This window comes from Pagrus major, chromosome 5 (assembly GCF_040436345.1).
Source record: "Pagrus major chromosome 5, Pma_NU_1.0".
NCBI classification, from domain to species: Eukaryota; Metazoa; Chordata; class Actinopteri; order Spariformes; family Sparidae; genus Pagrus; species Pagrus major.
In genome coordinates this window covers 18,362,711-18,380,039 of record NC_133219.1, presented here as the reverse complement: position 1 = coordinate 18,380,039, position 17,329 = coordinate 18,362,711, and the positions used below count along the sequence as shown (strand labels likewise).

Sequence of the window (17,329 nt, the reverse complement as noted above, 5' to 3'; positions counted from 1 at the left end):
TGTTGTATTACTCAAAAATCTTGAAGTGTGGCTGTCATTGCTTGCCACTTTTCATTTTGCAGCTATATTCTCCACTGACAGGAATAATTTGACATTTTGGGAAACTCACTTCATTGTGAAGAGTTAGATGAGAAGATTGATACCACTCCTCAGGTCTGTACGCCAAATATGAAGCTACAGCATGTTAGCTTAGCTTAACAGAAAGACCGGAAGCAGGGGGAAACGGTTAAAACGCTAATATCAATTCTGAGTACCTCTCACACATTGTATGCAGCCTCATTTTTACCATACAGATGTCAGAGTGGTATCGATCTTCTCAACCATCTAGCAAAAAGCCAACAAGTGTGTTTATATATTCTTTCTAGGGTCAGAAAATATTCTCCCAAACCTTTTATAGTGACACAGGTTTCAGCCATTTACTGGCTGTCATTTTTATTTTTGACAAATCCCTACTTGATTAAATATAAACATACTTCTCAAAAAGGCAACCAGTGACACATCCCCAGTGATCACCGGGGAGAAGCTTGAATTTTTACAGGTTTTGTACAAAGGTACATGTCAACAACATGATTATACAGACAAGTCAATCCACTGAATTTCTCTTCAGGGTGAGATTTTGATAGTGAAACACCAATTCAGTGCGCTGGATCCATATCAGTGCAGATACTGTGTTGGCAATCATGTGATCAATCCACAGTGTTTCTTTGTCAATCTCAGTGTGTAAAAATTCTGTGTTTTCATACATCAGTTAATGTATTCAGTTATAAAAGGCCACCAGCTCAGTTTTTAGTCCCTCTGCAGTCCCTGGCATCATGTTGCTCATCATGCTGTGACAACTTCACTCGGTCATCTAATGAAGCAACTTCCTGTTTACAGCTTTTTGGAATAAATACTTACCCTTAAATGTTAGGGGTTAATAAATTAGAAGAGGGAAAAAAAATAGAAGCACACGTCAATATAGGAAAAGGGACAGAAGCCCTCATGTTCAACAGATTGAATAATGTCACTCATACTGCATTGTAGCCACTTTATGTCAGTGTCCTTTAGGGGGCGCTGTCGTTCTGGCTAACAACACATACTGCAGTCTTTGTCCAGTGGTCAGTCTGATTCATAAATTTGTATCATTCACTTTTGCAGCCATAACAAGATGATACGTCTTTATATTTCCTTGGATTTTAAAAAGTTGAAGAATAAGTGGACTTTGAAGTGCAGCGATTATAAACATCTACGTTTAAAAATAAGGGTAAATCCACGTTTCCAACAAATTCAAGCCTAATTGTTTGTTTTTTTTAAATCACAACAAATTTAATTAAATGAATTGAAAGTGGATCAAAATGAAACGGGCAGAATCAGGTTTAAGATCATTTTAAGTAAAGGTGTTGAAAAAGGTTTTATAAAATATGAAACTGAAAAAAAAAGCATTGTTGGAGCATGACGTAAATATATATATATTAAAACTACAGCGACCTCCAGTCAATCAACTGTATTGATTTTGGGGGGGTTTGTTTACTCGCTCTTCGTGACCACGTGCTCGCTATGCGGCCACGCATGCGCGCCATGAGGCATCTCTGCTTTTGGCACGCGTCTATGTCGGTGGCGCGCACAGCCAAAAACAACCCTGAGCCACGCGAGCGCGCAGTCCGGAGTCTGACCTCATGTTGATTGGCTGTGGAGTTCTAGTCCCGCCCCCTGTCGCGACGGATTGGTCATGCGGAGATTCCTCTTCTCGCTGATTGGACGCTATTTGTAGAACCGGCTGTGTAGCTAGGCTACTGCTGCCTTAAAGTACCTCTTCAAAGATCAGATTAAAAGACATTTTTTATAGATGAAGAAATGTGCTTTCAGTTTTGTTGGTCAGAAAAAGCAGCTGACGAGATTCAGCAGACAGTTTTAACTTTTCGTAAGCTGTAAAAGCTCCGTGACAAGTACAAGCTGAATAGTGAAAACAAAAACGTAAAAAAAAAAAAAAAGATTAATAACTTATTAACAGTGTTGACGGCGTCCATGATGTCTGCCCTTAGGAAAATAAATAAATAAATAAATAAATAAGTCCTCGTAAATCACGTTGTGACAAAATGTACGTAGATTTTCCAAACTTACCATAAGCCTAAAATACACAGCTGGCCCTACTTTTCGACCCTGAAAATCTGAGAAACTGAGAAAACAAACTGTGGGCTTCTTACATGTTGATGACCCACAAAAACAACGTGATAACATCTAAAACATCTCACTGACGACCGAGCCAGATGTGGACGAAAGCTTCAGAAACAAGTAAGTTGTGCCTCGTGTTGGGATTTTATTTTGTCAAACATCCAGGCTACGTTTTCATTTTATTTTCGACTTTCACGTTTTTGAATAGCTGTCTGTTTTTGACAATTGGTTGTTGCTGCATATGCCTATTATTCCCGCGACTTGTTTCTCTTTAAAACAAGCCTCTTGTATCGATGAAGTTGATTTTCCTTGCGCTCACTTCCTAATTCTCTTATTTCCAGCAGCACCTGAAGGCAGCACGGGTACATGGAAATAAAACACCGCTTTTTTTTTTTTTAATCTCCACTTTTTGTTTATGTTTTAGACCTAAATCGGCTCACGGTTTCCATTCAAACGAGACTCTAAACGTATCAGAACAGTCGCGTGTGACAGATCCGGGTCGTGTGCATTATTCAAAAGGCGCTGCGCATCACAGCTAATTAGGATTTCGGTATAAATAAGGCCGCAGACGGGACAGCTCGTCCTGTCCTGCCGCTGATGTCGGAGAGCTAAAGGTATAGAGGTTAAAACCCCTTCAAAAAGCTGCGAGCTGCTCCAGCATGCACACACTCTGACCCGCCTCACGGATGGGACTCCACTCGACCCGGACCTCCGGAGACATCCCGCCGATTTCACGGGTTATAACGCAGAAAGTCTGAAGATCCCACCGAGGAGATTTGATGGTGTTTTTTGGAGACTTTTTAATGGCCCGACCTAGACAAGCTGCTGCTGATGCTACCTCTACGGGACGGTGAAGGTGTCTTGATGTTGTTTCTTTCCCTGCTATCATCCAGACTCCAGCTCCAGCGGAGAAGCAGCCTCATCACCGGGTTGTTTTGGTTTCCGATGGGGGGAAGGCGAAGTGTTTTTGGGGTGAGTGGAGAGCCAGTGACCTGCTGGAGGACACGCGTGTTGTTTGTCCATCAATCACTGTGAGAGACTTTAAAGTGTGCGTCTTCGTAGTGAGTTTCCAACACTTTATGGTGATTTATGTTTGTTCCCTGTTGCACCGAGGGATTTATAGTTTTTCTATTTTTATACCATGCTTTGATTCATCATAGGATTAGGCTCCTGTCAGGAGTGCTGAGGGATGTGCCACTGAACGATGCATGAAAAACACTTTAATAATCCAGTAACTATCTTATAATATATGCATAGGAACTTAAAGTGTTGTATTTATGTGGTGGTTTTATTAATTCCCAACCCCTGTTCCTCTAGAATGACGGGATTTATGTAATTGCAGGCCTTGTGATAACGCGCTTACATTAATTATAAGGTTACGATGTCTCCTTTCTGTGATGAGACGCGTTTTTGCAATTTGATCTTCGAGTTACATTCAAGAGCATTAAAAAATATAGATTTTTAAAAACAAGCCGTGCCGTGCCGTGCAGCTCCTGTCAGCTGATGATCCGCGCTATCTCCGCTCTGATCATCGCCTGTGCGCCTCTTTGGCCGCAGATCTCGGTCAGTTTTTTTGTTTTTTGGGGGGGCTTATGGTGCCACGTGAACAGGGGACAAAAACACAGTGATAGGATGGATTTCATAACGCGCAGCCTGCACCTCTGAAGGAAGCTGCGGTGTGCAGTGTTGTGTTTACATGCATCGCTAAAGGGTTTCTGGGCATTGCAACATAACTCGGCCCATGCTGTTGTTGTTTTTTTAAATATATATATATAAATGTAAAAAACATTAAAACCACACCATGAATTGTTGTTGACGCGCGTCCTCGACGTCAGGACAGCAAGGGTAAAACGAGGGCAGCGGTTCTTTTGGGTGGTAGGTGCAAGATTAATGTTTAATTTGAGTTTTCTTGTAATATTTCATGTCATCACTCGTGGCATGGTGTTTTCAGATGTGGATCCGTTCAATGCCAGGATGATGCAGTACTGACACATAAACAGTGCAGCAGCAGGGAGAGGTGGTGGAGGAGGAGGAGGAGGTGGTGGTGGTGGTGGAGGTGATGGTGGTGGTGGGCGATCAGGCTGCTGTTTTGTTTTTATTTTTAAACTACAAAATAAGAATTTCCAGATTTGTCTCACAGGTCACAACATAAGAAATAAGGAGGAAGCTGTTGATCTGTTTTCTGGGGCTTGTTGTGGCTACTTTACAGGAGAAAAACAAAACATCCTATAATATTCTTACAGTGTTTCTACTGTTATGACTTGTGTTGATATTTCCCTGCCTTCTGTGTGTTTCTGATCCCCATGTGGTGTCCGGATGATAAAAGATCGGCTGCTTTGTTGTGTTTGGCAGCCTTATAAAACATGTCAGGATCCTCTTTCTTAAAGGATTTAACCCATAATGCCACTTAATCAGCCCACCTTCTGACTCATCCAGGAGTAATGTATAATGCAGCTGGTCGTTTGAGGGAGAATGTGTCGAAAAACGCACAGAAACAATAATGTGACTCTGCCTTTAGTTCATGGGAGAGCTGCAGGTGGAAAACCCAGCATGACAAACCGAAAGTATTGTTCTCCACATCCGAGACAGAAGAGGAGTCGGATTCATATTCTCATCTTGTATTTATTTACACATCCGGGTACCTGCGCGCTCCCTCCTCCCAGCAGTGGCGCGTTCACGCCGCATGGGAAATAATCTCTCCCGCAATAACAAAACAATAACTTTCAGAGCTTTGTTTTCCCGAAACTAAAATATATGATTTAAGTTGTTGCTTTGTGATGAATAATTCTCAACTCCGTCACACTCTGTATGGGAGGCATTTGGGTCATTGTTCTACAGCAGACTGAACATCACAGGCAACAAGTGTGTTTGACCTCCGCTTAAAATGTCTTTGTTGAAAAAGTTAGGGTCCAGCAGCCAAAATGAACAACCTAATGTGAAATACATATGTAGAAAAAACTTGGATGCTAATTTATTTCTAGAAAGCATACAAAAGCAACACCGGACAGGTGTTTTAAACTGAGCAAAAGACATAAATATCAACAAATTCTGAACCGAACAACCAAATAGATCCTGAAGTCGGAGCTATTTGCAATAAGAATAACTTTAACGTAAGATTAGATGAACTACATCGATCCTATGCTGGGAAACTTAAGTGCCACAGCAGCAAAAGAAAGTGCAAGAATAAATGCAGAGTATAGGTAAGAAAGAAAGAAGAATGTGATACATTTGTGTCATGATCATCTACTGTATATAATGCAATGTTTCGATAAAAGTAAAAGGCACTAAATAAACCCTATATATGCCATACATAAATAGGAGGCTAACTATAGCGTGTACTGAGTCCAAAGTAATAATAATAATAATAATAATAATAATAATAATAATAATAATAATAATAATAATGATAATAATAATAATAATAATAATAAGAGTTAAGTTAACTCTAAATAAAACCCTCAAAGGGTAAAGAAATACAACATTTTATTTCCACCTGAATTCTACTCTCAACCTGGTTTCCATCTTTCCCACGGGAGCCTGAAGGCAGCGCAGCCACCTATTGGCCGGCCCGGCTGTCATTCCCAGCTCCATCTCCCTCCCACGTGGTGACGTTTCCGTACCAAAGTAACCAGGCCAGTCCATTACGCACACAAAAGACACAACAAAAGCCCGTGTTGGGAAAAATGAGATCCGTCAGCACCCAAAGGACACAACAATAAGTTCCCATCTGGCAGCATCACCCATGGACCAGAGCCTGGGACGACGACAATCATTAATTTAACTAAAAAAAAAAAAAAAAACATCTCTCTCTTTCTCCAGCAAGCAGTTTTCCACCAAGCTGCGTTTTGCTCAGATCTGATCCAGGTGGTGAGTACCTTCATCAGCAAGGCAATGTTTACGTTAAAAAACAACAAACTGGCAGCAAAGCAGCAAACACACCGATCTGCTGTCGTGCCGGATTCACAGACTTGCATGAGGCTCGGAAAAACAAACGATTAAAAAAAAGAAGAAGAAGAAAAAAAAACAGCCAGCACAGCGACACTGTTGCACTTGAGCTGGCGTCGTGCTTCTTTGTTGGGGATAAACACATTTAGAAGAAGAGGTAGAGGGGAACAGGAGGAAGGAGAGAGGCTGCAAAAGACTGTAATGTCAAGATTAACTCATCCAGAGTTTAGAAATTCCCGTTAAAACGAATGTTGTGTCGTAAGTGTGTCGCTTTTTGTGGTTGGATTCAGTGGAGTCTTTTGTCTGGACACTCTTCTTCCTGTTAGTGGTTACCAGAGACGCACAGTGTGCTGCCTCTTTGTTTTCACTTTGCTCAGTTTGACTATCAGCTGTTCCTGCTGGGTTACCTGTCGACTCGACTCAAGTCTCCCTTTGTTTATCACGTAGACTAGTTTTCCTTTTGTTTATCCTTCAAAACAAACGTCGTCTCAAAGCAGATCCTGACCTGTTCCCAGGTGATGCAGAAGCCTAAAACAAAGGAGACACGAATCCTACTGCCAGGAAATTATTTTAAAGGACTCAGTTTATCTTGTCTTTAGATATTCTTTCTGCTGTTATTGTTCAGAGAAAAATACAGGAAATGCTGAAGTGACTTGAACACAAACAAGACCATGTGCTGTCAAATACCCTGAAGTCAGCAACGTGGCTTCACAGGGGACCAAAAGAAACAAACAAACAGCTCCACAGACGTTTACTTGTCCTTATTTGGCATTTATGAAGAAAAAAGCAAGGTGTGTGCGTCATGTCACGCTGTCAGTGAGTGTGTATTGGAGGAGGAGGGGGGACTAAATGCAAAAAAAACAGCATGCTATTGTTTGTCTGAGAGAGAGAGAGAGAGAGAGAGAGAGTGACATCCCTTCCTCTATAGGGATGCACTACATAAAGCTGATTTAATCACTGGTGGCGACCATGCTGAAGTGTGACACACTTAAAAAGCTCTTGTGTCTGTGTGTGTTTACCTTTCCCCCCGTGCACGTGCCGCCGAGGTTAAACTGGGCTAATTCAGAAAGGGGATTTTGTCCTTTTCATGCAGGGATTATTCCTCAGGCACCTGTGCAGATTATACAGCATGTATGTAAATATGACTCGTCTGCAGCCACTTGGTTGGGCTGCCAGTTTTCACCTCTGTACCTTCCCAGACGACGAAGTGTGTGTGTGTGTGTTTGCTTGCAGAGCAGCCATGCTTCACGTCACGGCTGTTTCCTGTTGAGTTGCGGAAGCCCCTTTGTTTTCTTGTCTGGCTGCTGGCTTCTGTCTCGGCGCTGCTCTTCCTGTTGCAGCACATTGAGCTCAACTGGAAACTTCTGGAGCCGCTGAAGCTCGTTGTCATTGTGTTTTCACTCTCAGGGATACAGCAGGTTATTGTAGCGTTTTTTCTTTTTAACAAGGTGCCACCTTTGTTGCGCTGTGTTGTTGGTTAGAGTGACCGTTGAGCCTGTGGGCTGTTTTTTTTAGACAATGATGGGACAGCAGGTAGTTTTTTCCTTGATTCGACACTTAGTTTATGAATCAGAAGAAACTAAACCCCCTCAGGCTTTGATAATGTCCTTTGTTATAAATCACAGATAGTCTTCCAAAAGAAGCAACAGGTTACAAATTATGGCTTTTTCCTTGTTGAGAATCACACAGTCGCATAAACACAGTAGAAACAATGCCCTGCATAAGCAAAACAAGTAAATCTTTGTGTCATGACTGTCACCAGTGTCTGGTTAGTCTTGGTCTGGGGATAAAAGATCCCAGGGTGCACTGAAAGTGTGTTTTCTCACATGTTTTCATAGTGCATATACAGTTAGAAGTGAAAGCCACTGCGGCCGAGCAGACAAACAGCACCACCTATAGGCCGTCTGACTTTAATCAACAACAAAAGACACAAGACGTCATGGTCCCGCCTACACAGTTTGACTGACAGGCCATGCATGAGAACAGTACAGCCATTCACTTCCCTTCAGTGGTGGAAAAAGTGCTCACTCCTTCATTGAAGTTAAAGCACAGTAGTGATGAAGTACTCGAAGCAGACCAGTTCTCATGTAGAGATGAGTTGTTACTTAATATTTACACCCACTGACTGACTGGTTTAACTGCTGAGCAGCTAGCTGAAGCAACTTACAATGCTAACGTCAGCCTGCTAATACATGACTCCTAAGAGAGATAATATTGTCAACATATCGGACCTGAAACTTGATAAATGCTGTTTAATAAGAGATTTTGAATTAACACAAAAACAACACAACATGCCTCAAATTACAAAACATTCCAGCAGTAATATTTGACTAAATGAGAGGTCAGTTTAGTGGGCATAATCAGATACATCCTCCTCATTCTAAACTGAATGAATGATAATAGATCTGAAACACGTTTCTCCATGTGAGCACACATAAATAAATATAACAAATTATGCCTATATTTACAAAAGATATACCCTTTCACTTCTGAAACTTTTCATTTTTGAAAGTATGCTAGCTTGTGATGCTCGAGGACATTAAATCTGGACACAATGTTGGAGGTGGAAGCCCCGTTCACTCCTATGAAAGCTGCTGCCGTTCTGAAGCCAGAAAATCTTCCACTTCCACTATGAAAATACTCGGATCTTCAGTGTTGTGGGGACCATAGATTGTGCACACTAGAGACTTCTGTTGACGGGGTGGCTAATTTCCAGTTTAGCGGCAAACTGAGTTGAATGGGGATGAAATACAACTTCCCCACATTTTATTGGACTGACAGTGAAATGAGTTTCACAGTGTAAGCTTATGGAAAAAAGTCTTTTGGGCCACAGTGCGTCAAGTGACAAGTGTAATTACACGGTTTGACTTCAGTGCCGGGCGCTCTTCCTGCGGTGATGCTACATTGATTTCCTGTTTGCATAGTTGATTGCTCCTGATTGGACAGCACTACAGATGTTCCCTAGCAACTGATTTACACAAGTCTGCAGGCCTGCTAGCTAAGACATTAGGGCTGTCACTTTTTATTCGAAAGTGGGAGGAAAAGTTCTTATTAATGACCTGTTGGATTGTGAATCAGTTAGCATGGTTTACAAATCCCTTCACATAGATTTCCACATCTAGTTTTTTTTCTACCATATGACCCTAGAGGGGCTCCGTAGAAACCAAAGAGATCAAACATTTTATCCATCAACCATGAATCTTTACTTTAAAACAAAGAAATTCAAAGTGCTTTACAGATGACTGACAAGCAATACAAACATAAACCGTTTTAATTGAGAGAAATGCCGGTGGTGCATAAAAATGATAAGAATGAAGTTAATAAAACAAATGAATTAGAACTAACAAACTATCAAAGAGGGAGTAAAACATCATCCACATATATAAGTACAATACTTACCATAGCTACCTTCCATCACTGCCTGCAGCACTGGTGAAATCAAATTCAACTTAACTTCCGCATAGAAGTGAAAAAAAAAAAATCAAAAGTTACAGTAACAAAAAAAAAAAGTAAATATCAAGAGGCCAATTCAATGAAGAAACCGCTGTGACCTCAAACCTCAGCGTCCATTTAAAGATGGTGATGGACCATCGCCTCTGAACACAGACAGAGATGTTTACAGGAACATCACTTGTGTAAAATATTTCCTATGACAGCTGAGCCTTTTAGTTCCCACTCACTATAAACCACAGACACAAACACACAAACAAAACAGATAACAGTGATAAATTCAATAGACGAGATAAATAAAAGAGTCATAAAAGGCAGCGTGCAGCATGGAGACCACGGCAGCAGCGTACAAAGAAGGAGAGAAAAGTCATTATTGAAGTAGTAATGGGTAAAATAAAGCACAATTGGTCTGTTTGACAAGATGAATGCAGGTAGATTTATTGTTGTCTGAGGTCTTTTGAGGAAATTCAGTTAAATAAGAACTTATTAAAATCCAAATTCTTGCCTGACATTCAGTCAGCAGTACATTCTAGTGAATATCTGACATTGTTGTTCACCTGCAGAGATGTGCTTGTCCATCTGATTCCCTTTTTTCAAAGGTCACACATTCATTGTGTCTTGGCTGCATTGTCTCATCGGCTATTCTAGTCCGTCCTGCGTATGAACTGAACTGGTATGCGTTTGTTGTCTGTAGAGATGGATCTCCTGCAGGCATGCTGAATTCATCTCAGAACATCATGAGAGCATGACGAAGCTTTTATTCAGCGGTTTTTTTAGTGCTTCATAAAAGTTTATCTAAATATGTTGTTGTTTTTTTGTTGTCTTTTTTTGCCTTAACTTTTTTTGTTTGTTTGTCTGTTTGTTTTACTTTTAAAGTATAATCCCAGTTTATTAAACTGGGGATGGTTCTGTAGGTTTGGCTGTCGTTCTTTATTGGTCATGATGATTTTTTTAACTTGCCAAAGTAATGGCTGAGATCCGGGAACAAGTTAACATCATAAAACGAAGTCCAGCGGGGCAAGAAACACAAGCAGTCAAGTGATCCGACATATTGTAAACAAACCCAGAGGTTAGCCAAACTTATGTTTGAAGGGAAATAAAGGCAAACAGTAGAACTAACTATCTGACGTAAGCATCCGTTAAAGTTTACAGACTGACTTCCTGGTTCTCTGACAGCTCTGACCTACTGTACTTACTGTAGTTGTGTGCACTAGTGTTGTACCGATACTGGATTGTATTGAAGCTTTTTATTAAAAGATGACTATAGCAAGGCGTGTGTGTGCGTGCGTGCGTGCGTGTGTGTGTGTGTGTGGAGAGTGAGAGAAAGTGTTTCAAGTGTTTATGTAGATATTTATGACAACACTGTTGTGCAGTTTTACTACAAGGGGGGGGGCTTGTTTACAACCTGTCTGATTGTCTAAACAGTCATGTTTCTTGCCTGACACAACTTCTGACTTTGTTGTAGCGATGTCACCATATTTCCAGATTTTAGCGGTCATCGTTGGAATCATGATGAATAGAAATAATAGCCAAGACTACACAAATCAGGCCCAAATTGAACCAGAATCATCTTTCAACATCAGTCTTGAGACGATGATTAGCCAATTAGCACCACAGTAGCTTACGTTCACCAAGGTAAATTAAAAAGAACATTTAATTACTGCAAAAACGGCGCAATATGTAGTATCTCCTATATTTCCTCTTAAAATGTATTGCAGTAATAGTTGTGTACCAACATAAGTATAAAACTTTTCCATTTGATAGATATAATGTGTAATTCCTGACAGGCAAACAAACAATAACGCCAAACTTTTATCTCACAGCCACAGAACTATCATCCTGCATCTAATGGTCCAGCGGGACAGAACAAACGAGGACCTGTCCTGTCATAAACCATGAATAATGAAATCGTTCTTGAGCAAGTAAATTATATTATGTGGTTTCACATGAACAAGGGCTTGTTAGATGTGTCATAATATTAAGTTACATCACCGTGCAGCCATGTTGGTAGTCAACAACATGCGATTGTAATCACATAATAGATTATTGTAATCAAATGATTGCTTGAGCAAATGAGCTGTGCTTATATTGGCAATGCAATCAAGATCATGAGCTCTAAAAATAGAAGTATGGAACGTGTCTCTCACCACATCTCTTCTTATCCCCCCGCAGGTTTGATTTTCTCCTGTGGTGTCTGTGTGGAGCGTGCCACACACCCACTCCACAACAACGACGGCTTTTGCTTGCATCTTCCAGTGTTTCTTCTGTCAGCAAGTCCAGCAGAGCTGCAACTCTTCCAGTGCCAGCCCTGACACCAGCGAAGAGCCCTGCCCAACTGACATGGTGAAGATGACCAAGTCAAAGACCTTCCAGGCTTACCTGCCATCCTGCCACCGCACCTACAGTTGCATCCACTGCCGGGCACACCTGGCCAACCACGACGAGCTCATCTCAAAGGTACAACTTGCTCCACATGAGTTCACTACTCAACCAGTTCTCCCCGTCCTTCATTTAAACCTCCCTGCAGCTTTTCACGTGACATTCAATTGGCCTGTCTATATTTATATACATTAAAAAGGCTACAGGGAGCTTTGCAGCTGTGCTACAAATCTCCCTTCAGCTATATTTGGTGCCATCCTGAAGGTCAGCTGGAGAAAAACAGTACATAAATGTAAACGATAACTGAACTGAACTGAACTGAACATCAACTGTAGAGTAGACCAATTTAATAATGATATAAAATATCCTCTCATGGAGAAATCATTTAATTTCAGTGTAACTGCTACAATCATTTGTGAGAGGTTTTCACACATTCAAGCCTCTCCCTCTTTTTAATTGCTGTCTCTGAGCTTCTGTAAAGCCCGCTAGTTCTCATTATATAAATTCTCAGTGTTGCAACAGTAATTAACCTCGATCTGTGTTTCAAAATGTGCTGTTTCAAAATGTTGGGACCTTCAAGTTGATGGAATGTGTCCTGGAAAGTCCTTGAAAATCCCTTGAACTTGATGTGATCAAACTGTCTTCAAGGCCTACATTTTTTACCTCTGTAGTCGTTAAACATGAGTCAATAGGACAAATATGTCTTTTGAACACCCTGCGTGAACTTAATGCCTTGTTGGCAACCAAGCTATCTGGCTCAAAGCTGCCCAATGCGGGGCCCGTGGGCCAAAGTTGGCCCGCCATAAGGTTTGAATTGGTCCAAGAGATGCATGATGAGGGCTTTATAAAAGTCACTGTGTCAGCCTTGCCTTTTAACACATGCAGCAGAGATTCATGTGAATGTTTGAGCTCTGGTGTGGTCTCCACCACTTCCTAAAAATAATATCTGGATCTTTAGCTGTCAAACTCTTCACTTTGTTCACCAGGTAGTCAATAACGTTGTGTTTTTGTCATTGGTGCTGGGTAGGTAGCATACAGTGGGTGTATTAGAGCTTTAAAAACAACTAAATGATGCTGTGAAACCAAAACAATAACCTAAAAGTGGCTTAAGGGCTGATTGGAGTTGGCTGATAGTTTTCTCTGAGTGTGTTTTTACGTTATGTGGTACTTGTCGGAACAGACCGAGAAGCAGACATTTAGCACTTGAGTTTGTCAAGTTAGCACAAAGTTCAGTTTTATGATTTTGTCATTTATCCCATCTTTTATTAATCACATCCCACATTGATAAATTCTCCGACTGGACATCAGAGTGTCTGTCTTAGTCTCTTTAATCATCTGTTGGATGACATTGTGAGCCATGATGATAAATTTGTCTTTGTAATATTTGGAAATGAATAAATCTATGTACTCAGCTAAACTGAATTCTCACTCGGATGTGACTCGGCAGTGATTGAGTGTTGTCCTCTGGTATTAGTTGCGTCAGATGGCACTTGGTTTTGACAGCAGTGTAATTTTATTTGATGCTCACCTGCATTATTGCATCTCCAAAGCTTGTGTACCTGTCTGCTCTTGCTCTTACTTTATTCCTCCTGATCAATTCTCAGAGGCTTAGATGACAGCCACTGCTGGCATTATTACTGAAGTCGTTTCTGTGGCGCACAAAAGAGCTGGTCAGTCTTTAAAGTGTCACTGCCGTGGCTATTTTTGTCGCTGTTGCTGTATTTGAGTTGCATTTAAAAAAATGTAAAACTGAAAGCACCACTGTGGCTCATTGAGACCTCAGAGGCTTAGTTTCACAATATGTGATGAAAAATCAAGACTCGGTGAAATGACCTGCACTGAGAAGTCTATATTTGATCTCACTGTATCCTCCTAGTCATCAAGATGCTCCATACTGCCGAGGTCTGAAAAATGTGGGACATATACAGTTTAAAGTTGTACTTTGTAGTTTTTGACGTGTACCTGTGGTAAACTTTTTACTTACAGTAACTGTCAAAATGTCAAAATTTTAAGAGATTATTTTCAAATTAAAACTTTACCTTGTATTTTGACTGATCATCATCATTTGGGCCGATGATGTGCTCCTGCTGAGCCTGAACTTTTTAAAAAGAGAGTCTGTACCCTTCTGATTTCAAGACATAAGACGTGTCAGACTGTTGTCATAGAAACTCATCTCTGTGAGACTGTGACCTGAAATGAATCCAAATTATTATTATTATCCAAAGTGTCAGAACGTGTGGTCTTGAATTTAAAGGAGTTCTTCTCAAACCAATGCTCAAGGAAAATGTCTCAAAGATGTACTAGAAACGATTTTCTGAGGCCAAAGTTGAAATACTGCTCAGTTGACATTGAGCTCCGAATTAAAAAGTCTTCAAACATCATGTCCTATCACTCAAAGAGTCTCTAGAGCAAAATTATTTGTAAAGAAGACTTTTTTTCATTGGCGTTGTGCTGTATTATGTCTATGTATTACCCTAACCCTTCTCCAGTCGAGCCAGTTGAGAGCATGCGTGCCAGAGACTGACTTCCTGTTGGCTCCAGTTGTATCAGTCTGCTAAATCAAATTCGGTGAACAGGAAGAGTAATATACACCGCAGCTCACTTACCGATGTATGTGACAAATGCTTTTTGGGCCAGTGTGCGTCACATGATGCTCCTGGAAGTTGCAATACAGCGTGTGGCCACAATGCCAAAATGGCGTCACAGCCAAGCTACGTTGCATTGTTACATCCTCAGTTTCCTTTTGCTCTGAAGCACAACGGCATCAATTTGTAACAGGAATTATGGGTATTGAAGTCCACATTGTCGAAACAGTCGCTGACATTTGGAGCCGGTGAGCGAAGAGTGAGTAAAGTTTATAAACTATCAGATGAACCACAGTTGTCGCGACTCAAGCAATGACCTTTATGTGTTTATAAAAAGATGGTGACAGTGTGCTCCCTGTGCGTTGCACACTCACCACGCGCTAAGCTGATTATTCAAATGGCAAGGATGATCAATCTGCGCACTCGCCATCTCCATGTCGAAATCCATTTGCCTCCTGCAGCTCGGAGAGTTGGAAGCTCACAGCTTGTTAGTGCAAGCAGGAAGACGAGCTCGGTAAACAGCTCTACCACCAATCTGTGTTGTTCCTTTCAGTGGGATCAGAGGCCTCAAGATGGTAATTTTGGAGTTGTGAAGTCTGCACAACGAGGATTTCACAGGGTTTTAATTGTTAAAGGCTGTCGTAAATCACGCTGATGTGCCTTTGGCTAAAGAGAGGGACTATCCTCATTCATCTGCACCTCACTTAACCTGCCTAGAGCCATGTCAGATCTGTGGATTTACTGTCACACAGCAAAGGCTGTGACTGTTTTTATGATTAATGTTTTTAGATGCAGTGAGGTTTTATTGGCTCCAGTGTGGGAAATTAAATTGTTCCTGCAGCAAATTTTAACTGGATGCAGATAAGAAAAATGGAAAGGAGTTTAGAGGATGAGGGTTATACAAATATCCTTCATTTAAAGCGCAGGAATAAAACACGATAAAAGAGAAATATGAATAAAAAATAAATTGACTTGAATATTATTAAAATCAAGAACAAATAAACAAAGAAGAAGATTTGAAGAAGAAACGGGACATTTGATTAAAAGTGTTGAAGTTTCACACGATGAAGGCTGCTAATATTTTCCTTTTGTTTCACTTTCCTGTTTGATTCACATCCTCTTGTTTGCAATCAGGAAGTTCACCGGTTTGAGACTCCACGTACAACGAGGAAGAAAACACCACCAGTCATAATAATGAAACTTTGTATAACACAGTTCCCACAATTATTAACTGATGTTTTTAGGGTTTAGAAATGCTCCTTTTGCCTCATTAATGTCTTGGTTAATTATTTTGGTTTATTGAAGCTGTAACGTATTTAGATAGATTACACTATTAAGTGTCTCTTTCTGTTTGATTAAATGTGAAAGAGGTACCAAAGTGCTGAAGGCAGGCCGACACTGAACGGTAAATTATTGGACGCAGTTTTACTCTTCAGGAACACGGAGCGTTATCACTGCAGGTGAGCGCGTTTTGAAGTTCAGCTCACCATTTCTACTTTCTTGTGATTCCACGTCGTGGCCTGGAATGAATAGAAGGATATGTATTGGGGAATAAAGGGAATGCTTTTACAAATTTCTGGCTGTGATGCAGCAGAGTGAAGTCCACACACAATCTAGAAGTAAACCCGTGCCAAAGCACCAACTACAGGTCGGCTACTAAAGTGTCAATGTGAATGAGGTTTTTCTGGAAGCGTTCGTAGTGAGCTGGGATGTGTCTGCTTGCAGATACTGATGACCTGTGTGCCTCAGACACTCTCAGATGCTCCGCTTGTCTGCTTGAATTTGCGAAAAAAGTCAAATGGTTTTGCTTTTGCAAAGAAAGGTCATCCAAAAGAAAGTGTAGGTTTGATTTTGGAGCCATTAAACATTAAACTGCTCTTAAATGGTAGTTTTATTTGTTTATTTATTTATAATTTGATGATTGGTCATTTAACACATTTTTCTTAACCTTGATAACATGCAAAGCCTTTCCCTCCCCCAACCACTGAACTAATTCCTCTTCAGTCTGACTCACATTTCCATAAGCGCTGACTGTCGCTTTGTAATTGACAAACAGTTAGAAGAGAGCATGACATGCACGAGCTCAGGCGTCAGTGCTGAGGTCACCGTGGGAGAGGCTGAAAATGTTAAAGGGTGTTATGTTTGTTGTTGTTTTTTTATATATTAGAGTCACGCCACATTGTTCGCATTGGTTCCTCAGAACTGACGCTGGAGCAGGAATGCTGGAGAACCAGTAGCGTCAGAAGTAGCAAATGAATTAGATTTATTACCGCACAGTGGCAGCCGCGTCTCAGGGAGTTCCCAAAGTGCTGAAATAGTGCTGCATCGGAGTAGTGGCCCATAAGCATGAATTCATGTCGAGATAGGAGAAATGCTTCACTGTGGGCTGGTTAAAACCATACATTCCCATATATGGTCATGTTTATTAGCATCTGGCTAGAGATGGCTATGTTTGTCGTGGTTTTAGTTCAGGTGGAGGATGTGATATTTGCTTCATTTATCTAAATGTTTTGGAATAATTAACAACATCCACCCACGTAAACGCATGACCATCCTTTTGCTATGATCAAGTGTGAAAACACTATTGCAACAAGTACGTGAAGTTTTGTCCACATTTTAATTTGTAATCGCTTCGTATTTGTGTTTAATAGTGAAAAAGCCAAATCTTTAATGAGGCACTTATTCAGGGTGTGAACAAATCACGAGAATGCATCACGTTCTGATTCAGCTGAGCTGGTGACAGACCTCTCCATGCTTTGCTAGCAGTGTAGCACCGAAACACAGCATCTAAATCCAACCATCACCGTGATTCATTATTG

At 40.9% G+C, this 17,329-nt stretch overlaps 1 protein-coding gene across 2 annotated transcripts in view; it reads left to right on the top strand.

Annotated features, from left to right (window-relative positions):
- Positions 1-3,033: 3,033 nt before the first annotated feature.
- Positions 3,034-17,329, top strand: part of ypel1 (yippee-like 1) — a 31,437-nt gene continuing 17,141 nt past the window's right edge. The window contains exons 1-2 of one of the 2 annotated variants that reach the window (XM_073467015.1): positions 3,034-3,123; positions 11,719-12,003. In XM_073467015.1, the coding sequence (XP_073323116.1) occupies positions 11,887-12,003 (117 nt within the window). In that variant the 5' untranslated portion in view covers positions 3,034-3,123; positions 11,719-11,886. Of the gene's footprint in view, positions 3,124-5,848; positions 6,019-11,718; positions 12,004-17,329 lie in introns of those variants that run through there. The other variant, XM_073467014.1, reaches the window with a different exon arrangement.